We start from the raw sequence: 23,290 nt of genomic DNA, 5'->3' as shown, positions 1-23,290 counted from the left end.
GCACACCTCCTCCACCATCTCCACTCGCCTCCGCACACTGAAATTCAATGAAAAATCAATGAAAGGTGGTCTCTCCTCTCGGCGCGCTCTCTCTCCCACTCGCACTCCCATAAATTTACCGCCCATCTCCACACCCAACACCACCCCACACACCGTAGGTGCACTTTTCCGTTACACCATAATCATTTTCGACACATCCGGGGAATTTCCGAATGATTGTTGAACATCAATGCTGCCCGAATCAACTTAGAGCTAAACTAACATTTAAGAATTGTACACTGTGCAACAAATTATGTCGTTCATGTCCCTGGGCGACAGTTCCCTGATATTACTTCCAAATGTAAACATTTAGTTCCTTTTATAATAAATTGTAACGAGTACAAACTTACGTTTGTAACTTCCGTTTTCATAATAACTTGGTACATCGGATGATGTAGGCTAGTGGAACCAGGGTAGTATATGAGACCTTCTCTTGCATAGAATGAACACGAACTTTTTGACCATGAGTGTAGGTAACTACACTCAACTGAAACACTGACCTCTTGTAAAGTCGACGTTGGTAGGCGAGCAACTAATTATTTGAACCCTATACTCTATAAAAACATCGTAAGCACCCTCCCCACCGCCACCTCCCACCTCCACCCTCTGGTTGTAAACGAATGTCGTACATCTTAATACCATTGATAAAGTTACTTTATAAAGATCGGTAACAGAACACAAATATGTGTCGACGTGGTTACTAGGGAATGGGTGCACATGCCGCATACATCAACAAACTATATGGACCGGTGGACGCCCGGCGTCTTCCCCGCCGCACAAAGACCCGCTGCTTCGACGACGAGCCCCCCGACGCCCAGTCCGCCCTCATTCGATCACAGGTGTTGCCTCCCCATTGCACTACAGGCGTAAGACTGGGACAACGATGACAGACGTCAATCTACGTCAACAACCTACCCAAATCACTCCCAACGAAATTGGTAAAAAGCACTATTACCTCTCTGTCGTTCGCGTAAAGCACGTAGACGCCCCGTCACCAGTTCATGAAGGCCATAGACGGTGTCTCCGGCGGAATGAGGCACCTATAGACACGTTCATATACGGTGTCTACACCATAGACACCCGTCATCAGATATACGGTGTCTAGGGTGTTGAACGCACCGGTTCATAACGTGTTTGGTACGTGTTGAACGGCACCGTTCATATACGGTGTTAATATGTATTCGGTGTTGACGACATCCGTCTCATATACGGTGTTAACGACACGTTCATTTCCCCCCATGGTGTCAATTCTCAATCCTCCAAATGCATCGCCACGTGACGGAAGGCACCGTTTACGACTGATAAATTTACAGCGCAAAACGTACTGAAATAGCCTGACTAGACATTGTTCCTACTACAGACAATGGACTACAGGCAAGTAAAAAAATTTCGAATTTTAAATATTCAAGATATCTAACCAATGACTCTCTTGTCAGCCCTCTCCTCCATAATCAACTCTCTTCTATTTCCTACTTCTAAGACTCTCTCTCTCTCTATTGATTTCTTTCTCTACCTTACTCCATCTATTTCCACTCGGTACTTTCACTCTCTACTCGCTCTTCACTCTCTCCTACCTCTTCATCCTCTCCTCACTCTCATATGCAAGTTTCATCACATGAACTACCTACATCTCTTCTCTCACTTCTGTATTACAGACAATCAACTCCGCATACATGTTTTTTTATCATTTTTATCATTATGCATCATCCGATTGTTAATGGGTGTATACTTGTTTAGTCTCCCCCTGATTATAACACTTAACATCGGGGATGAGGGGATGTAAGTGAAATGTATGCGAATGGAAGACAGATGGAAATGAATGGGTCTAAGACCTGAAGGTTACGGTACGTAGATGTATAGTAGTTCAGGAAATTAGTTCTGGAAGGATATCAATGACGAACTCATTCTAAGTGTTCTAGGATTTGTTTCAGTAATTTTGGATCGACGTCGGACCAATGGTCGAAACTCTTGTGAAAGTACTAGTTAGTATATGTACCGTGTATCATAATACGTGAAACCTCGATATACATGTATACCGACTTGTAAACGCCCGCACAATCACACTATCCTATCACAGACAAACATTTCAGAGACAGTAATATTGTAATGTAACTTATTACTTTCAAAAGAGAGTAATAAGTAATATGTAATATATTACATTTTGGAAGTAACTTGCCCAACACTGGTAATAGGACAGAAGGATTAAGTACAGAACCCTCCACCACTTTGTCTGCTTAAAAGACTGTTTGCACACATACTTATCACATCATTAACCAGAGGTCTTGGGTCATAGAACGTGGAATGCCTGCAGACTTCACTTTTGCCCGCCTTACTTTGAGCCCAGGGGCTGTGGATGAATGAATGACCGGACTTGGCCCTGGTTTTAAAGGGCGGTGCAGAGTCTCCCCCCGGAAGGCCAATAAGATGCTGCTGCTCAGCGTGTTGCATAACCACACTGCAGGTCTACAGTCTGTTTCGACTCAACCCCTATTCATCGGTTTACCTCTCCACGATGGCAGCTCCGAAGAAAGTCTGCATTATTGGCTCTGGAAACTGGCAAGTTGCTGTGTTAATATCGGTTTACGTGTTGAAATGCTAACATTAGAATGCGTTGCAATCTTTACGTATCACATATTGCTTGATAACCCTTTGAACCGTTGCTAGCCAACTTAGCATCACTGGGCAGCATCCCAGCTAACGTTAACTAGCCGTTAACAACATGTCCTATGGGAAAGGTAGTAAAACTATATACTGTATACCTTTGACGGCTATTTGACAGTTAGTTAGTTTGAGTAAACGCTGATTGTAGCCTTGGTTCGGTTGCTATGAAACCCGCTGAGTGTTCATAAAACTGACCACATGTGAGTCACGATTAATGGGTTCTGCGGTCATGTTAGCGATTACCTTACTGCTTCAGCAACATGAACGTTAACCTTACTATATTTGAGTTCACTCTTCTTAGTACCTATATTAGTATGTTAATGATATTGTACAACCATTATATAATTATTAGCTGTCTACAATGTGCCACAGAACTACAGTGGATGGTGTTCTCATCAAACCTCATTCATAAGTGTCGTAATTTAACATAAACATGTAGACTTTAAAACCACAGAGTAGTAAACACAATTGTAAGCCATTAAATAATGTATTAATGATTATATTAAACTCGGCATAGAGCTTTGCTTAATCGAAACAAACATTTGTTTTTCATGAAACATCTGATTAAAGCTTGGTATGCTTTTCAAGATTAAAGCTATTGTTGGAAAGAAATGTCACTTCAAAGATCATTGTTGCCTTATGTGCTGTTGTTGTGATGCTGAATTTAAATTAATTGGTCCAACATTAATAGAAGAATATCTCAAAATCCTGTTTTAGCCGTTAAGTAAAATAACTGTATAAATATAAAATCAACAGATTTCTTAAAAAGGAGTTGTTTCCACACATGAACCGAGGGGTAGATGGTCACACATTTCAGCTTATCTTCAGTGTAGTCTGCCAGGTCATTCTGCTCCTGATCAAAGGGCACCAACTCCTGAGTAAGTCAGCAGGAAACACAGGAACCCATGAATATTATTGACCTAATGCTCACACCAGCAATCTTATTATATTAACAAGTCTTTGAACTCTGACATTAAGACATAAAATGCAAAATCACTAGATGTGGGATTCCTCACTCGCTGTTTCCTTGTTTTGTTAATTAACAGTGATTTTAAATGCAATGTGACATGCTTTCTTATGTAGATCAACTAATAACCTGTACCTATTAACAATACAGGGGTTCTGCCATTGCCAAGATAGTGGGTGCCAATGCTGCTCAGAATTCAAATTTTGACACCACAGTGAAGATGTGGGTGTTCGAGGAGACGGTGAATGGGCGCCAACTGACTGAGATAATCAACACTGACCATGAAAATGTGAAGTACCTTCCTGGTCACAAGCTGCCAGCTAATGTGGTAAGGACAGTTTGTTTTTCACCATTAAAACATATATTCTTTGTCCAGCCTGTTGCTTTGCTGTCTGTTTACAACATGCATGCACTCCAGTTACAGAAATGTTTCTTATTTTCGGTCCTTGAGGCACAATGTGTATACATGCGTTTGTTCTTGTTACTTTAAAAGGCTTCCTCCATCGCAGCTTGCATAATAGATTGTAATTGTAGATATTATATCTGAATGTTCTCCTAAAGTGCTTTGTTGCACCAGCTCTTATGTAGGGTGCATCACATTTGAACATCCTCCTCACGCTCCTCTTCCTCCTCAGCTGGCCGTCCCAGACCTGGTGGATGCGTCCTGTGATGCAGACATTTTGGTGTTTGTGATCCCGCACCAGTTTGTCGCAAAAGTGTGCGACTCCATAAAGGGGAAGATAAAGACCGATGCTCTGGGCATGTCACTTATCAAGGTTCGACTTTGCTCTTTGAATTCTTATCCATTTGTCTCTGAATGCTTCTTCATGTTGTTTGATTAGGGTTGCAGATATTAACTAAGCACTTAAGCAGATAATAAAAAGCGCAAATTATTAATTTGCTAAATCTATTCGTTTATCAAATACATACACAATTGTGTCCTGTTGTGAGATAACGAATGTGGAAAAGTAACTTTTGAAAATGTTAGTCGACAATGTGGACTGTGTGCAAACATAAGGTTTAAAGGGAAAACAGATTTCTAAGAAATGAATAGAAAAATATACATTTAAACTCGTCATTAAGAATGATTGATCAGTAAATATCCCGCATGATAATGTTTCTTCGACTACTTTCCTAAATTACTATTATATCTAGCTAATGATCTGTAAATGCGTTGAAAGATTACAGTGTATGGTTTCAATTGAACCGGATATAGTATTGCTATTTAATGTGTGCTTGTAGATCCTCTGAACAAATGTAAATGTGAAATGTACCAAACCTATGCGAACCAACTTTCTGTAAGACTGCCCTAACCAGTTGTGCAGCGCGACCTTTAACCCAGATCACAGTGTGCTGTGGCTCAATGTAAATACGCTGCTTGTGTGTTTTGTCCTCCAGGGCGTAGACGAGGGGCCTGATGGACTCAAACTCATCTCCGATGTGATCCAGGAGAAGCTGGGCATCAACATGAGCGTGCTGATGGGCGCCAACATCGCTAATGAGGTGGCCGATGAGAAGTTCTGTGAGACCACTATTGGTGAGTGTGATTACATGGCCTTTATTTCTCACTCTGACCTATTGTTTTTCAATTGCTTATTAAAGGGTTGTTGGGACGAAGTTGCACTTTAATCAAGATTTAGATTCTAATAATGAAGCAGGAGGTGCTCTGTGTTTCTGCTCCGTCAGCATGAGGGTGAAAGTTTATTCTGCTCTGTAGATGTTGTGTAAATAACAGAGGGCTGCCTTAGTTTCACATTTCTTTCCTACACGTCTGAATGCACCGCATGACCCCATGGTTAATGGGATTTCCTTTGAGTGTGTGTGTGGAAGGATTAATATCGGATCAGTGTAATGTAATGGAGCATTACAGCTGTACTCTAAAATATGCAGAGTCACTGTTTGAATCATGACTGCTAATAAAAGTACTCATTTTAAATGGTCAACTTGGAGAAATGCCAAAAGATAAGCAGGTGCTTCTTTCTGCTTGCAGGGTGTAAGAACAAGAACCACGGGGCCCTCCTGAAGGAGCTCATGCAGACCAGCAACTTCAGAGTCACGGTGGTGGAGGAGTCCGACGTGGTGGAGATCTGCGGAGCCCTGAAGGTGGTTTATTACAGAACTATGGAGATACATTTGTCTCAATATTCTCAATTAACAGATCAATCCATGTGTGAATGTGTAATCTTCAAATGTTAAACACACGTACAAAGCTCACACATAAAAACTGGTTTCAATTTTTTTTGTAAATGTTTGAAAGATAGTGTTTTTCCTTGACTCCTAAATAGATGTATTGTATTCACAGATTTTTACATAGTGGATTAATAAATTGAAGCTCAACAGAAAAATGATCAGAAATGATTTTGGTGAATTTGTTAATCACATTTTAGCCAGAAATGCCCAAAAATACTTTTAATTTCAGCTTCTCTAAAATTATGCTCTTGGCCTTTTTTTTATGAACATTTTTAAGTTTAAGACTTTAAAGGTGAGGTGGGTAATTTTGGAGAAACCAGCTCGAGTGCGCTAGAATTTGAAAATACACAGCTGGAAACAATCTTCCTTACAGAGCCCCTCCTCCAACACACACGAACGCGCACATGACCAATGAGGCATAAGTTTGTGCACAGAAGGCTGACAGGCAGGTAGGCCATCCAGTTATTTTAGCCGGGTCGGCTAAAATGATTGGTCGTGCTTTTTACAGCGCTACGGCTTCCACAGATGACATTTCTTTTATGGATTTTTTGTCAAAGCACTTCAGATATTCATTGCTATCGGGATGTTAAGAGCATTCCATGGAATATAACACAAACTGTATCTCGAGCCGGTTTCTCAAACGTACCTACCCCACCTTTAATATTGGACTATGGCAACGTTTTAATTGTGGAATGTATATACTTCCAAAACACTTATAGGAACTGATGGTTATTGCTCAGGATACAAATAGAAAGTTCTTTAATTGATTACACAATATGTGAATGCTGTTACTGTATCCTGTCCATTGTATCTAGGTGTGTCTCCATCTCTTTCCTAACACTTTCTCTGGTCCTCAGAACATCGTTGCGGTCGGAGCCGGTTTCTGTGACGGTCTGGGTTTCGGGGACAACACGAAGGCAGCAGTGATCCGGTTGGGTCTGATGGAGATGATCGCCTTCGCCCGGATCTTCTGCACCGCGGGCCCCGTGTCCTCCGCCACCTTCCTGGAGAGCTGTGGCGTGGCCGACCTCATCACCACCTGCTACGGGGGCCGCAACCGCAAGGTGGCCGAGGCATTCGTGAAGACTGGGAAGGTGAGCGCTGATTTTCAAACGCTTATTCAATTATTGAGAAAAGGACATTTAGGTTTTAAGAAATGTGATATCCGGCAGCCAAAGCTGAGGACTGCTGTTGATTTGTTGCTAGTAATGTTTGTGTATAGTGATAACTGTCTGTGTGGATTCCCTGATCCCTCACAGACAACGTAACATACTGTATGAAATGCAGCTTTAACATATCTTAAACATGTAATGGTTACTGCTTCTCAATAGCAATTGCAGTGAATTAGTCTTATACTGCATTATTGTATATATGACCTTGTACTTCTCAAGCTCAGTAAAATGAACTCAAGTTAAAGTTATTTTACTTATTTTTATAAAGCACTTTGAATTGTCTTGTGTTGAAAGGTGCTATATAAATAAACTTGCCTTGCCTTAATACAATATGAATAAATGACTGACAAACCTTGTTCCCTTATTGGCCAGGCACTAAATAAGTTCAAGAAAAATGTCTTAGGTTTTGAAGACACTTTTATTGTGAAGTTCCTCACTTAAACTGGCATGACTCTTTCAAAAATATAAGATTTATGTCATTAAGGGACAATAATAACTCTAATAACTTAAAGTTACCTCTTTGTTTCATTCTCTTATGTAGTGTGTTTTGTAATAAGCGGAACATTGCCGATGTGTTTTTGGATCTTGCTTCCCAGAGATTGGCTGCTTTGCCCTGGAATGTTGTAAATGTCAATATGCAATTATTTAAATGTATCTAGCTTCACATTTAAATAGTTTATTGTTTTAAATGAAGATCTTGGAGATTATTTTTGTATATAATACTGAATGAATAAAAAAATGTTAGTCTATAGTTAAGTATGTTAACTGTCTTCCACATACTATATAGATCATTTGATATATTTTTATAAAAAATGTAATGTAGTTCTTAGTTGTCTATTTAACAAGAGCTCACATTCTGCATACTCTCCATGTTTGTGTCAGACCATCGAGGAGCTGGAGAAGGAGATGCTGAACGGTCAGAAGCTGCAGGGCCCGGCCACGGCAGCGGAGGTTTACCTGATCCTCAAGCACAAAGACCTCGTCGACAAGTAAGTGAAGCTGCAGCACACACAATCTCACAGCTGGGTGGAAAACACTCAGTCCAGCATGATGTTTGAATTCACCGTTCCTCCTCCTTCCTCCCAGGTTCCCCCTGTTCAATGCCGTGTATCAGATCTGCTATCAGGGCCATCCCGTCACAGAGTTCATAAGCTGTTTGCAGAACCACCCCGAGCACATGTAGAAAGCAACAAACTGACCAAGTGCCTTCTAAACGGAGAACATTACCATTTCTCATCCGACGAGCAGTCCCTCCACAGCTGTCATGCAACCACTGACTGCAGATCAGTGTGTGTTCAGAGGTCGCATCACATCTGTGTTCTCTAAGTTTTACCAATTTGTCCTTAACACTCAGTTTCCATGAAGTGCTTTCTTTCCTTCCCTGACGTTTATGTGAATCTTGAAGGATGTTTTTAATTTCCGCATGTGATTGTCAGATAGCTCTTGTTTCCTGAGATTGTTTTCCATTCTTCAGCCGAGCCAGAACAAATCAGAATGCATGGAGTCAGTCAGCAGCCAAATTAAAAACACTTATAAAGAAACGCAGACATTACTGGATATCAAAACGATCATAATTCAATATGAATTTTTTTAACACTTAATGACCCCTGTTTAGGGAACCATTCACTGCCATTCAGTCTTAAATATTTTGGTACAATGTTTATATGGCACTGCATCATGCATTCAGATTGTGGCTGGGCTCAGGGAAAAGACCTGTTGACAGCCTTTTTAAGAGGGAATTATCTTTATGTAACTTTAATTTAGCTGATCTGTGAACGCCTGTCAATCATCTCAAGTTATATAATTATAGATGGAATACCTCGCTGTGTTTTTGTTTGCTCTAAAGTGTCTTACATAAATCACTATGTCTCCTGTCTTGTACTGTATATAACATACTGTCGATCGCACAGCAACTGTTTTTAACATAAAAATGCAAGTGCCTTAGAATGCACGGTTGCGAAGTCTAGGCCGTTGTCTTTTTATTTTTTCGTCAAACCAAAGACTTAACTACTTATCGTCCGTCCAGTATCCCATGTGTTATTGTAACCTGCCTGACCCGGTTTCACTCAGTAACAGCTACTGTGTGTTGCAAAATGTCAACATTTGTCTGTGAATAAACTAATTATGTTGTTAAATCATCGCTGGAATCATTTGTCATGCTCTCATTAGAAAGGCAATCATTGACCTTTTTATTTAAATGCAGTTAAAACAACTAGGGCAGGGGTGTCAAAAATACAGTGGGCCAAAATAAATAAAAAATCGGTACTAGTCTAGGGCCGGACTGGTTCAATGCTTATTGAAAAAATGAACTTATTGCACATATTAAACCTGGAACTAACAAGGCTTAAATTATTACCTATAAAAACAACATTAAACATGAAATAATCAGTTGCATTCATTTCTTATGGCTCTATCTGCAGCTTTTATGGAGTCATTTCTTATGGTTACATTTTTCCACAGGCCAAGAACAGCTTCAAAAAAAACTATTTCCCTCAAAGAAAAAACAAACATGCCCTGTTGTCTCAAGAAAAAAGTGCAGAAGGAAACATCCTTTTGAACTCAGTTTGCTGCTCTGTGATGCTAGTTCAAGCCGATACTTGGCATCTCATCTTGGGTGCAAGTTCATCAATGTTTGGGTTCAGGCTCTGAGCTGAGGAAATCCTCAGGATTGAGTGAAGGTGTGCGTTCAATATACCGGTGGGCCAGGTCTAATAGTAATTAAACATTATCCTGCGGGCCGAAATTAAATCCACCAAGGGCCTGATTTGGCCCCCGGGCCTTGAGTTTGACACATGTGAACTAGGGTGTACTGAGGGACAAATCCCACTTTGAAGCCAAAAATAAATAAAACCTTACAGTGAAATGTATCTATTTGACACTGGAGACCCAGAAAAGTGTATTTTCTCAAAACAACAATATGTGGGAGGCTGTTCAGCAAATAAACTCAGCTCTGCAGGTCGAGGCCACCGGCTGGCTGTGGGATGTTTCCCTCGGGCCCCTCCCCAAGGCCCTCGCTTTGAAGGCCCAGGGTGAAGGTGGTTCGAATGAATTTGCATAACATTAGTTCCAAATAATGTACTATGAACTTTATTCAACATACTATAACTTTTTTGCAAATGTTTCAACATGACTTTTTTGTTGTACTCAGACGTGTTTTCCACATTCTACACTATGACGTGTTCTGATACATTTTGACATACTTTAGCCTCTTTCAACATTTTTTTTGTAAATTTCAAGATGGTATGACTTTTCACCTAATGTTTTCAAATGTTCAAACTATACTATGACTTTTTTTCAAAGTTCGAATGATACTATACTTTTTGTTTTTCAACATCCTAAAATTTGACTTATATTTCAATAGGATCTTTTCGAATACTATGCGTTTTGACATACTAAAACATTACTTTTTCAACATACTGAATCGACATGACTTTTTAAATTATTTTTCTCAACTAATACTATAGTGTTTTTTCAACATCCTGCCTTTTTTACGAGATTTAATTTCAAATAATATTAGTCTTTGTCTCTTATAAACATACTAAAACATGCCTTTTTTTCAGCATGCATAAACACATTTCCCAAAAAGTAAAAAACATTTCTCCATTTTTTTTAACTGCAGATACACCAATCGTAATAAATGATGAGATTTCCTAACATGAAGCGATACAAAAACAAGTGAACAGAGAAGCAAGTTTATTACAAGTAGTGAAAATGTAGCTAGCATTACATGTGTGTCCAGCTGTATTCAGGACGTCATTACAAAGACATTCACTGGTGACCTGTGGTGGACACCGCTGCTGTCTGAACCTTCAGAAATATGGAATGAACATCAGAAACTTAAATAAACCTGAACAAAATGTAAACAAAAGGGAATGAAGCTCAGACAGAGAGCTTGTATGGTTTGTCCGGAAGGACACTTAAGACTATTCCAAAATGAGTGCTTTGAACAGAAACTGCCTACATTGCCTTTTGTAAACCAGAGCCTATTTATCCTAAAGGAGGCGAAAAGAGAGTAAGCAAGTGGTGAAAAGAAATTCCAGAAAGAGTGATTATGAATTGCAGTCAAAGCAAAATGGTATTACAATCACGAGGATTAGTGACAGCTGGTGAACAGTCATTGGTTGTTCCTCGTCTCTGCGTTGTTCAGTTACCTCTTTGGTACAGTGCTTCAATCTGAGAGAGCATGACTCAGCTGAGTGTGTTGTTCTGCTCAGCTATTCCATTTACCATCCTGACAAATAAGACCTAATTAATAGAGACAGAGACATGGAGCTAGTTCATCAGACCGTTATTTTCTTCACTAAATTATACGATCTAATTTGCTCTCTCTCCAACTGACTTGATCCCACCTCTAAAATAAAACATGTAAATCGTTGTATGATAAAAATAAACAAATCTAACACTAAGTGTGGTATAAGGTCATGATTACAGCATACATTCATATATCTCCTTTTGATGTCTGATGAACTCACTCCAGGGAACAATGGCCATACCTGAGAAATAAAAGCTCCTTTCTGCTACTGTGATGGATGCACATAGGACATGCCTCTTTCCTCAAAAGACACTCCAGTACAAACCAACTCACCTACCTACCCTTGCTGCACCCCTCCTACTACCCTACCTCTACTCCCACCCTCCTCTCAGCTCACAGTCTGTGAGGGTTCACCCATTTGTAGGTGCCTTCATAGCGAAATCCAACTTTCTTTGAAAGGTCGTCTGCTTCCGTCGGGCCCCGGCTGAAAAAAAGAGAAACAATCAACACTCAGTATTTAACTCCTTCGACCCGAGGGAATAGTAAATCACTTTTCCTACCTTCCGTATTTGTAAGGAATAGGTTTGGGCTTCTCTTTGTCTATCCGATGAAGAAGAGGTGTGAAGATCCTCCATGCTTCCCTGAGTTCATCACTGGAGAGACAGACAATTCAACCTTTATTCATATAGCACATTTTAGTTCATCCTAACCCTAATTCAAAATAGTAACGATAAAACCAACCAGAACACAAGACAGGGAAGGAGATCTATTATAAGGATGGCTTTTTAAACAGATGTTTTAAAACAGTCCAAAGATGAATCAAATCTGAGAGATTAGGGGAGATTATTGAAGAGTGATTGGGCGAAAACAGCTGAGGCGTATTAACCTTATGTTCTACGAGCAGGGAAATGATAAAAGGCCAAGATTTTTGCAGTGGTTGAAAACTAGACCATTACGAAACGCAAACGAACCGAATACGATATCAAAAAAGTATTCCGTTCACACGAGACCACCTGGACGCTGTAGTACATATGCCGGTGAAAGTACCATATCTGCTCGGGGTCATATCGTCGCTTACCAATGACATCACGCGTTGTGTTTTACTTTGTCGGTTATTATATGTAGAAGATATTACTTTTTTCTCCATCATGTTGTTTCTATAGCAACAACTTCAAACAGGAAGTTAACCTAAATTACATTTAAGACACTGCAACGAAAGTAACAAAAAACAATGTGAAATCCTTTTCCGTTTCACAAAACACAAATTGGGTTATTTACATAATTATGTTTACACTGTCGATTGTTATTTTTTTAACATTCAAACATAAAAAATAGCAACTAACCGCTAGCCGCAAAGCTAGCATCACAGCCACTGCTCCGTTTTCGGTGACTTTGCACACGTTTTTCACAAACATTTTCACACGCTAGGAGTATGGGAGTACTTCCATTCGCTTCGTCTTGATCTGTAGATGTGTCGTGTGTCCCCCAACTCCTCTCCAAAGTTCAGATATTTAATAAAATAGTTTCCTGAATTTTCATGCCCAAAGCCAAGCACTAGGCCCTGGGTAAATTAAGAGGCTGATCTCGGGCACTTTCCCTGGTGCTAGAAACCCAAGTCAGGCATCCCTGGAATCGTCTCAGAGGGTAGATGATCAGTGGGGCCTTGTTTTTACTGAATGATGTTTTTTTTTATGGCAAATTCAAATATGAGCTTATTTTTAGGATAACTCTAACCTACATCGCTTTGTATTTCTAAATTGGCAATTTTACCCTTTCGAACCTCTATATAACATAGTAAAAGATATACCGGAGCTGTAAGTGGCGCTGTATTTTCGCCACAAAATACACCAAAGGCAGTGAAGAAGACGCCCCGAGCATGGTTGCTCTTCTGGTGGATTTAGCAAGCATGTAGTTCATGTAATTCTCCATGTCCACTTGTTGCTGATGGTTGTGATTTTGTACTAACATCTGTAGCATGGTCAGTAGCACTAGCAGTAGCTACTGACCATGCTACAGCAGTGAGCAGCAGAGGTGGGGCTATGGCTTCATCTTTATCAGGAAATTATCGTATAGGGCGTACACACGGAGCCGTTTGGCCCCCCAGAGCATTCCGGTTGCAGATCTATCCACCTTGGGACCCGTTATCGTTTGCGGGGTCCGTTTCCGCGTTTCCTTTACGGCCTCGTGTGAGCGAACGGGCTATACGAAAGAGAAAAGTAGCGGATACAACCGTTTGCGGTCTCGTGTAAACAGCACATCAAATGAGGTATGAGGAGATCAGGAACCTAACTGGGGTCAAGGTTTTGCAGACCTTTATAGCTCATCAGTTTAATCTGAATTGTAACGGAGGCCAATGGAGGGAAGCAAGATCAGGGGTAATGTGGGAATGACAGGTAGCCCATGTTCAGAAGGAATTACAAAACTGTGGATGGAAGAAGTGTGAATTGTTTTATCCAAGATCAGAGAAGATGCAATCCTTGGCGCTGGACGAGCTTAGAAAACAAATCCGATACCAATATTCTTATTGCTGGACTTTGAATACAAATGGACCAGTTGACTGATCGATACTTCCAAAGGAACAGCTACTGTATATATAAAGTTTAACAATGTTTCCGTCATGCTGAGGCAAAGAAATGATGCACTTTGTCGCCATCTAGAGTGAAGAACTGGTAGGTGTCCTAATAAGGTAGGTTTACATAATGTAACAGAAGACATCAGCAATGAAAAACGGGGACAGACCTGCGTACAAAGTGCATCTGACTCCCACAGAAGACGTCCAGGATGAGACGTTCATAGGCGTCGGGAAGCTTCACATCCTGAAAACAAGACAAATCTGACAGTTACGCTTCAGAATTTAAAGATGTGATTGCTCTATTATCTTTAACTTTGTCATGTCTGGCTCAAGTAAGAATACTTTTTGGTTCCTGTGTTTACAATGTTTCTCTGCACAGATGAATATGCTTGCACCTGCCTTGTATCGGCTCTTGTAGGTGAGGTCCAGCTCAGTTTCCTCAGGGCTAAAGTACACGCCGGGCTTCTTGCTCATCATCTTGGCGTAGACGGCCTCGTTGGGCTGCACACGCACCACGAGCTCATTCCTGCGGCACTGATTTCCAAAAATATCCCCCGGGACATCTGTGAACTGCAGCCGCACCTCGGCTTTCCTCTCATTCAGAGCTTTTCCGCAGCGCAGGATGAAAGGAACACCTGAGGAGTGAAACGTTTGAATGCATTATGAAAGGGAGGATGTCATATCGGCAGGGTTTGTTTCATAAAGCGCGCGGCGTGTTTACCATCCCAGCGCTCATTGTGCACATAGAGCACAGCGGTGGTGAAGGTGGCCTGAGTGGATCCTTTGGGAACAGTTGGATCATCGAGGTAACCCAGTTTGGAGTCTCCCTCCCCCTCTGGATCCCCCACATACTGACCCAGCACCACGTCTGACAGGGTCACTGGAGCGATGCACTTCAGCACCTTCACCTACAAACAGATGGCTTCCGTTAGCAACATAAACCACCAGACAGCACTCCATGTCTGTAGAGTTTGAGGAGGGGTTGCTGAGGGACGGGTTCCTGGGGGACAACTCCTTACCTTTTCATCCCTGACGTCATCAGAGCTGGTGGAGGCTGGTTTCTCCATGGCAACCAGGCAGAGCATCTGGAGCAAATGGTTCTGCATGACATCGCTGATAGGCACACAGGAAACAGGTGGTCAAACAAAAGATAGGAAGGAGAATGAGAGGAATGATCACTCATCTAAAGGGTCATCGGCCTCGCAGTGAGCTGCTGAGAGTATTTACTGATGCAACATGCATGAGGCCTACTTTCAACGTCCTCATTTAGCATTTAGGAACAATTTTAAAATGGTTAATAACACTCTTTTGTAGTTGTACACTGATAGGACATAATTGGATGTCCAATTAGTGTTGAATGTGAATCAGAATACCTTTATTACCCCACAGAGGGGAAATTTGCAATGTGGTTGATTTAATACATCCCTCAATGCATGGCAAATTGTCTGAGAGATTGGTTTGCTGCTGCACAACCTGTTGTTCCTCCAGCACCCAGCAGTGGCATTTCACTTGAGAGTGACAAAATGCAGGCTGTTTCACATTCCATCTCCTGTTTCTTCTTTTCGGTAAACCATTCTCGATTCTCTAGATGCAGGTTTAAAAGAAACGGCAATGCTTGCTGGAATTGCAAACTAGTTACACTGCAACGGATTCTATGGACAAGGGAGGTAGTATTCTGGGTGTTTCTCAATGTCGAGGACGCTTGCTTGGTAGCACATGTCTTCCGAGTCACTTGCTTCAGAAGCGAGGCAAGAATCCTTCCTAGCCTCGGAAAACGACAAAGGTGTGCGTCATATGAGAGGCCCCGCCTTAAATGGAGCGCGATTTCCGCCAAAGATTTGGAAATTGGTCCGTGCGCAAAGCATTGTGGGGATTTTAAGACCGCTGGACATTTGTAATAGTTCTTCGGCGGCACTCGATGACGTAGTATGCTTGAAATAGTGGCTCTGGAGCAGCCTTCCTCGACATTGAGAAACACCGCCTGACTCAAACCAATGTGAAAGTGTCTTAAACTTGAATTCCCTCTAATATCCAGCAGGGGGGCAACTCCACGGCTTGAAAAACACCAGAAATCTGAAGATCTCCCAGCTTCATGCTTGCTTTCAACTCAGCAAACATTTTCCTGACTCATTTACGATCTCTATCGCCAGTTTCATGTCTTCTCCAATACAGCATTTTGTCATTGTTTCCCCTTTTAGGGTGTGTTTGTAAAGACAGTACTAAAACGGCATGCATGTGTTCATTTCTTTAAATCTAGGAGCTGCTTTCACTGCTTGCTGCCAAAGGAGGTATATATCTTTACACCCGACCTTTGTACAAAACGTTACACTTTAACATTATAAAGCAAAGACAAACTTTAGGAGTTTATAATATTTACCACTCTACTCACCGGATGATGCCAAAATCATCAAAGTAGCCTCCTCGTCCCTGAGTGCCAAACGGTTCTTTAAAGCTGAGAACAACACAGGCTATGCTGTCCCTGTTCCAAATCGGCCCGAAGATTCGGTTTCCAAACCTGCAACGAGCATCAAATTATCGTCAGACAGACAGACAGACACACACACAGACACACAGACAGACAGACAGACAGACAGACAGACACACACACACACAGCGTGAAGAGACTGTTTGTGACAGCATGGATAAACAATTTTCTTCTACGGAGTTCTTGGTCAGGGGCCAATGTATGTTTTCTTTGATCGTCAGAAAGGCTTTTCTTAACTACAAGCCAGCTGAAACTGAGGTGTTGCATATTTTAAGTTACCTTAAAATCTAAAAAGAACATACTCTNGTGTGCCTTGGCAGTCTCAGGGGGCTTGTTATCATAGACCTGCTTATTTCTCTCAAATCTGGCAACAGAGTGGGCAGGGCGCAGTGTCTAATTGTAGCAGTAAGCTAACGAGTACTGAAAGCTTTATTTTGTTTTGATCCAATGCTGCACAACTGAACTGATCCAATGCTGCAATGCCGAAAGAAAGAAGCTATATCCATGTTGGATAGAATATCCAATTTAAATAAGAAAAATAACCTTAAGGGAAAACTTGAATGCTTTTTTTCTCTTAATGCATTGCATAAAGATCGGATGGGGAAAAATCGGTATCGGCAAATTGTCAAAATCAAATGATCGGAATCGGATCGGGAGCAAAAAAAGGTGATCGGGACATCCCTAATATATTTGTTTGTATAAGGTTTATAATAATAATAATAATACTATATTACATTTATAAAGCGCTTTTCCTGGTGCTCAAAGCGCTTACAAGCAAGTAAAACATGTACTACTACTACTACTAATGTACTACTATCTCCCAAAAAACTAAACAAAATCCCAATAACTAGATCTGACCGAACCATTAAGGGTACATCATTAATAACTGGATCTGTATCTTTGCTCTCTTTAAAGTGGACCTATCATGCTATATTTGAAACATATATTTAAGGGCCATACCTATATAAAACATGTCTGTGAAGTTTTTTTTTCAAAATACCAAACAGATCATGCATTTTAGCGATGCCTCATTTCGTTCTATTTCAGCCCTGTTTTTTCAAGGGCTGATTCTGCTTTTGTGGCAGACTACAGCGCCACCTACAGGCCTGGCATATGTACTACAGCGTCTCCAGCGCTTTCGAGCGGTCTCTCATTCCCCTGATAGGTGGAGAGTTGCCCATATAAGCGGAGCACCCCATTTCAAAATTCAAATAATAATCAGATCCGTTGCAGCCCCATTTTTAGCGATTTGGGTACGGAGGAAAAGAGAGAGGGTTGTGTTTTCTGACATTTGTTGAGTTCCCTGGAACACATACATGTATAAGACGTACAAAAAGGTGCATTTTGCATGATAGGTCCCCTTTAAAGCAACCAGACTCCATTGACAAACAGCTAGTCCCTGTTGGAAAGAGTTGTCTGACTGCAAGGTAAAGTGGTAAAATGATTTGAAATATAGTGAACACCAGCCAACCTTATTCCAGTTTACTGAATTTGAATATGTCCCATTAAACAAATAGATGCACGTGAAAAGCTCCTCAGTCTAAAGATGTTCTCCTACCTGAGCACCATGAGGTTCTGCACCATCTCCTTGCCCAGGTAGTGATCGATACGGTAGATTTGATCTTCAGTGAAGAGGGAGGAGAGGTGAGCGGAGAGCTCCTCAGAGCTCTGCAGGTCGTGTCCAAACGGCTTCTCCACGATCACCCTGTTCCAGCCCCTACACACACACAGAAGAAGAGAGAGAGCATATAAACATTCTATCTATCCATTCACGTATGATGCCATTATATTTTCACTACAGGGGTCTTTTCAAATTCAAAAAAGATGCCATCGCCTTGAATGATGCTTCTAATTAGCTGCGACTCAGACGAGGAAGATGACTGCAGTATTTATTTTATTGTTTTTCCCCGCAGAAACACACACACACACACACACACACACACACACACACACACACACACACACACACACACACACACACACACACACACACACACACACACACACACAGTAAGTGAGGCAAAGATAATTAATGATGGAAGCTATTTAGAATCAAATCGCCTCAGACCTACTAATGAAGGAAACGTTTAATTCTCTCAGGCTTCACACGCACTCAGTTGCCAAGATACATTAGATACACTTAGATCTTTATAGTGTTCAGTTTTTGTTTAAACTATTTTAAAGTAGTGTGGATTCAACTGTATGATTATTCTGGAGGATGGACTAAATAATAGGAACAACTAATTGGATGGCTGCACCTATGTAACACCCAGCACTTAAAGTTATCTTCAGACCTCTGAACTATGGTACTAGTGCTGCTTATGTAATGTCAAATCTATAAATCACATTTTGTTGGAGGGAAATCTTAAATGCAGTAAAAACAACTTTAACGGACATGACAAAGGGCGAGGGTTTGGCAGACTGTGCATCGATCTGTGAAACGAGTTAACAGCGTGACAGAGCAGCAGCTGGCAGGAGAGGTGAACTGACTTTTTGCTCATACAGCAGGTCCTGATGTTCTTGCTGACGTCGTGGTAGACGGTGGGGGGCAGCGCCAGGTAGAAGAGCCGGTTGGCCTCGGTTCCTCCGGGCAGAGACTGGATGTGTGTGTCGAGTTTGGAGAAGGAATCCTCATCGGCATATTTCCCACTGATGTATGTGTTCCTGCTGAAGAAGGCTGACAACCGCTCTGCGTCTTTATCTGTCACCTGGGAGGAGGGGGGGGACATTTACACATGAATGGATTATAAGAAATACTTCATTCACAAAACGACCACTTATATTCTATAACATATCCTGTGTAAAACTGAATTCTTGAAAACAGTTTATGGGGAATGGTTTTAAATAAAAAATGCTATGTGAGCAGGATGATATACAAATGATTATTTGTTGGTGAAGTATTCCTTTTGAAAGAATGTTTACAATTGTAGTTGTGTAAAAAAAACTAAAGGAGGCATCAAGAACTTACAGTGAAAACGTTTTATTCTGTTTCTGAATATACTTGTAGTATAAATGGACTGTTTATATTTCACTACTGGGAGCCGACCAAATCAGTGAAGTGTTGAGCCGGGCAGCTAAACAAGGAGCTGAAACTCGCTATAAATCTCTGTAAAGCCGAGCGGAGCTGCAGCTTAAGTTGATAATTCTCTACAGGTTCATTATCGCTTTAACGATTAAGCCAAATGAGGAAGGAGGAGCAGAGTGGAGGGAGGGATAGAAGACCGGGGTTGCAGTCGAATAGTCCATTTAGCTTAGGAACCTTCCTAACGGAGTCAAATGACCCGGAAGTCCCTCAGTGGCAGCCATGATAAGTGCCGTTCGAATTCTCTAGATGAAAGGAAAGGAGGTTTCAAACTTCCTTTATAACCTCCTTTAGCTTAGGGACCACTGGACCTCCCTCACCGAAAGGAGAGGAGAAAATGCTGCCCCACAATGCCTTGCAGCCGCAGCATTTGCCGTCACACAACAGTCGGCCGTTCACGGAAACAACCGATTATGACTGAGAAATGATATCATGAACGTTACGGTGCTTATTAAGCTTTTTAAAACTTATGTGGTAAGTTGCCAAAGTGCTTTGTTTTGAACGTTCATCAGTATTATAATCAAAAAGAGAAATATGAACGTTAGTTTTTACTGAAATGATCAAATAAAGTCAACATTTCACAGTCTTTACTGAGCTGTGTGGAGTTTGTTCAACTTTTAAAAGATGTTTGAATGGTGATATACACAGTGATAGATGTTAAGGACTAACGTTTATAATAAATACATTTGTATTGATTTTAAGATCTTTTCATCCAATCATACGTATTGGGATCATTTGTATTAATGTGGACCGGAGGGAGAGGGTGACGAGCATAAGTTTCACTTTCCTTTTTATTTCAATTCCAACTTTGGTCATGAAGAATATGTTTCTCTGTTGTCCACGTTCATAAAGCATAAAGCAACAGCATCAGAGCACGGTGCAGAGTCTCTAGATGAGTTTACAGTAGTCCCTCCTTCTTATTATACATCCATGTTAGTCCGCTATAGAAAACTGTAGTTTCCATAGTTTCCCCACAGCAGCAGACATACATTCAATGACGTCCGCTGGCGCATCATAAACACGTCGGATAGTGAAAGTGCAGTCGGATTCTCTAAAGTACCGCAGTCTCTTCTCCTAAGTCCTTTTGAATTCTCCTATCCACTATCCCTTAACCCCGTGACGTTTCACTCAGAGGTCAAGGAATAGGAGGCGGTACGGACGCCCTCAGAGTGTTTGTCTACTATTCTCGCGTACAACTCACTCTCTACTGGCTCAGCGTAAATGTCCGGTTGTCTCCCAGACTTTTATGGCCTATGTAGTGTGCGCCTACTCCAGGGTTGGTTGGTATTAACAAATTTCAATATATGTTCCTTCATCTGCATGTGTATATGGCTCTCGGTCAGTGGCAAACGAGGTCGCCGGAATCTGCCATCATAGGCCTCATCGGCGAGGCTTAGTCGCGATGCATAACCTGATCAATGGCCAGAGCTATGGGTAGGGGATGGCGCACATTATGTGTATGAAGATGTCGTCGCCCACGCTTGAGGACGGAGGCCGGGCTATAATGCGGGCGCTCGTTGGAACGGCAATGCCGGGAGCTCCGATTAATATTTGTGTGCGTTTTTTCTTTTTTTACGTTTTTAGATCTGGCGTTTTTTTATTTTTTACGCGTCACGGACAAAAAGAGACCGGTTCTAGTCGCCGGGAAGACGTTGTGTTGTGCCCTCGGATTGCACAGTAGTGCACTATACAGAGCAGCTGTCGCCCACGGGTGAGACTCCGTTCGTGGTCTTTCGGCGAGGTCGGCGTGAAGTCTTTAACGTCATGGGTATTGCCGGGGGGCAGATGTGATGTCCGTGTTTTTAGAACTCGACCCGCCAGACTTCGAGGCGGTTTAAAAAACGCTCGGTTGGGCTGGTTGTTTGGTTGTGTACTTAGAGGCGAGGGCTGTATGTTTCGTTAAGTCGATTCGAATTTTGCTTCATTTGACCTTAATTTTGAGAGGTTTGTCGGCTTTTTTGGAATGGTCAAAGTGGTGACAGAGACGTGGAGGGAGTTACGGACCGAAAGGAGGCCAAACGTGGCGCATTGTTTATCGAGACCGAGCATTTCTTGGCCCGACTAAACGATGGCATTATAGGCACACCTTATACTCGTTTACTTGACGCAGACCGAGAGGGTCGGAACGGTGCGCAAACTAACGACGCGAACGTGAAGCGCGCTAAACGTATTTTGACCTAACGTACCGACTACGGTTCGGTAGCTCGGAGTTTTCAACTTGTAACAAGTTGAAACTCGGGGGCTATCTACGAGCACTACGAACGTTTCGGTACGGTACGGGGGTGTTACGTCAAGCCGGGCTTCTAATTTTAGAAGATGCGAGTGGGGTAGTTCGACTTACCCGCTGTCGCAACTTCGTTAAAAGCTACAGAATCACATCGTGCCCGGCATTCTCGGCGATGTATACGGGCGCGAAAAAAGCAGCCGACACAGAATCAACTTTCGGGTCTCCCGCTAGACAGTAGACGGGTATGACCGTAGTATGTCAGTTGATTGAAACAACAATAACGCGTAGACCGACTACATTTCTTCATTATGTTCGAAAAAGAGGTTGAGTCGATCCATTTTTCCGGTGTAGAAATAGTAGTAGAAATAACTATAGGAATATAAATAAAATAGCAAAGTATAATAGACGAACAAATAAAGACAAATGAACAGAACATTCGCGAAACTCGGTGGTCGCTTTCGCGAAATATTTACATTACATTATAATAATAATAATAGATAACTATACTAGTAATATTTTTTTACCTCTATTTTCATTTGTCCATATTTTACTGATATACTGATCAATTTTGTTTCACAATAAATTATTTGTTCTTAGTGAAACTTTCCCCCACTCACTACATTTATAGGTATTTCTTTTTCTTTTAGCGAATGTAAGACAAGTACTACCTCACACTCTACATAGGTAGTCTAGAGAAGTAAGAACGAGAGTTTAGACGTGGTCTACTTACTTAAATGTATTTAGTAATTTTTGTTTTAGAAGGGCGGCCCCTCGTACGGGGGCCTGGGGGGATCCGCCGACGTCGTACGTGCTCAGTACGATTCTAGAGCTATTCTCCCAACGAAAAAGAAACGGTGTCGGTACTTTCTTTCCACTTTAATTACGCCGACCGTAGATCAAAAAAATTCGTCTCAGTTAGTAAACGTGCCGGGAGCCTCGCTACAACTTTTTTAATTTACCGGGGAACTCTCTTTTCCAGGGTGTGGGGACGAATGTTCTCGTACGGACATACTCTTTTGGTTCACTCAACCTTTAACGGGTGTCATATTAGATAAAATCCATATGGAGTTTGTTACCTTAACTACTAGTCGATCTTGTCACTCGGTACTGTCGGCTGGAAATCAGGTTGTGTTATGTAGCCGTTTTATTTTCACGAGTTTACAGCGGAAAAGGAGTGAAGTGTCTTTCTTTGTAACATTAGTGTAGCTCAAGTTATGAAATCGACTTTGAAACTGCTTAGTGTAGTATCCAACGCGCAGCTATAGGTTTTTACCAAATAATAAATTTTTTTATTTTCTTTTGTCGGGCATTGCGAGCTAGCAGACTAGGAACCGGCTGACACCGACACTCCCCACACCAGCAGAAAGTTGGTCTTTCAACACGCAAGCGTAGGGTCGGGTCACGTCAGTTGTACAGCTACGATAGGAACCCGAATTCTATGAATTGGGACTCACGAGGGCTACCGGGTACCGGTAGCCACGACACTTACACAACTTACGAATCGCAGGAATCTCATTATCCATGTGACGAGACATACTTATCCACGTCTGTCGCATTTACTGTCCCTAGCCAACTACATGACCTAACGAAGACCTCCTCGCCTTCTACTATGTCGCGGTATTATTCGGTCAACGTCAGCTTAT

General features: G+C 41.6%; 3 protein-coding genes across 3 annotated transcripts in view; 2 read left to right on the top strand and 1 right to left on the bottom strand.

Annotated features, from left to right (window-relative positions):
• The window catches only part of LOC104952768 (uncharacterized), a gene marked incomplete at its 5' end in the record, with an annotated part of 4,583 nt that extends 3,439 nt beyond the window's left edge, over positions 1-1,144 (top strand). The window contains 2 exons of the mRNA XM_010779644.1: positions 744-905; positions 1,016-1,144. Coding sequence (XP_010777946.1) covers positions 744-905; positions 1,016-1,144 — 291 coding nt within the window. The remainder of the gene's footprint in view (positions 1-743; positions 906-1,015) is intronic.
• Positions 1,145-2,479: 1,335 nt separating this feature from the next.
• On the top strand, positions 2,480-9,164 carry LOC104952763 (glycerol-3-phosphate dehydrogenase [NAD(+)], cytoplasmic). Its single transcript, XM_010779639.1, has 8 exons — positions 2,480-2,595; positions 3,818-3,995; positions 4,303-4,443; positions 5,066-5,204; positions 5,658-5,770; positions 6,715-6,951; positions 7,912-8,018; positions 8,116-9,164. Exons 1-8 carry the CDS (start codon positions 2,552-2,554, stop codon positions 8,210-8,212), a joined length of 1,056 nt encoding a protein of 351 aa, XP_010777941.1. The 5' UTR covers positions 2,480-2,551; the 3' UTR covers positions 8,213-9,164.
• A 1,541-nt stretch (positions 9,165-10,705) lies between these two features.
• Positions 10,706-23,290, bottom strand: part of g6pd (glucose-6-phosphate dehydrogenase) — a 16,784-nt gene continuing 4,199 nt past the window's right edge. The window contains exons 4-12 of the mRNA XM_010779643.1: positions 18,829-19,046; positions 17,897-18,055; positions 16,243-16,368; positions 14,873-14,966; positions 14,575-14,761; positions 14,253-14,488; positions 14,021-14,097; positions 11,842-11,934; positions 10,706-11,765 (exon numbers count right to left, since the gene is read on the bottom strand). Of these exons, the coding sequence (XP_010777945.1) occupies positions 11,675-11,765; positions 11,842-11,934; positions 14,021-14,097; positions 14,253-14,488; positions 14,575-14,761; positions 14,873-14,966; positions 16,243-16,368; positions 17,897-18,055; positions 18,829-19,046 (1,281 nt within the window). The 3' untranslated portion in view covers positions 10,706-11,674. The remainder of the gene's footprint in view (positions 11,766-11,841; positions 11,935-14,020; positions 14,098-14,252; positions 14,489-14,574; positions 14,762-14,872; positions 14,967-16,242; positions 16,369-17,896; positions 18,056-18,828; positions 19,047-23,290) is intronic.

Source organism: Notothenia coriiceps, unplaced genomic scaffold (assembly GCF_000735185.1).
Source record: "Notothenia coriiceps isolate Sejong01 unplaced genomic scaffold, NC01 NC01_scaffold00020478, whole genome shotgun sequence".
Classification (NCBI taxonomy): domain Eukaryota; kingdom Metazoa; phylum Chordata; class Actinopteri; order Perciformes; family Nototheniidae; genus Notothenia; species Notothenia coriiceps.
The sequence above is the reverse complement of the archived record's forward strand: the minus strand, read 5'-3'. Positions and strand labels throughout refer to the sequence as shown.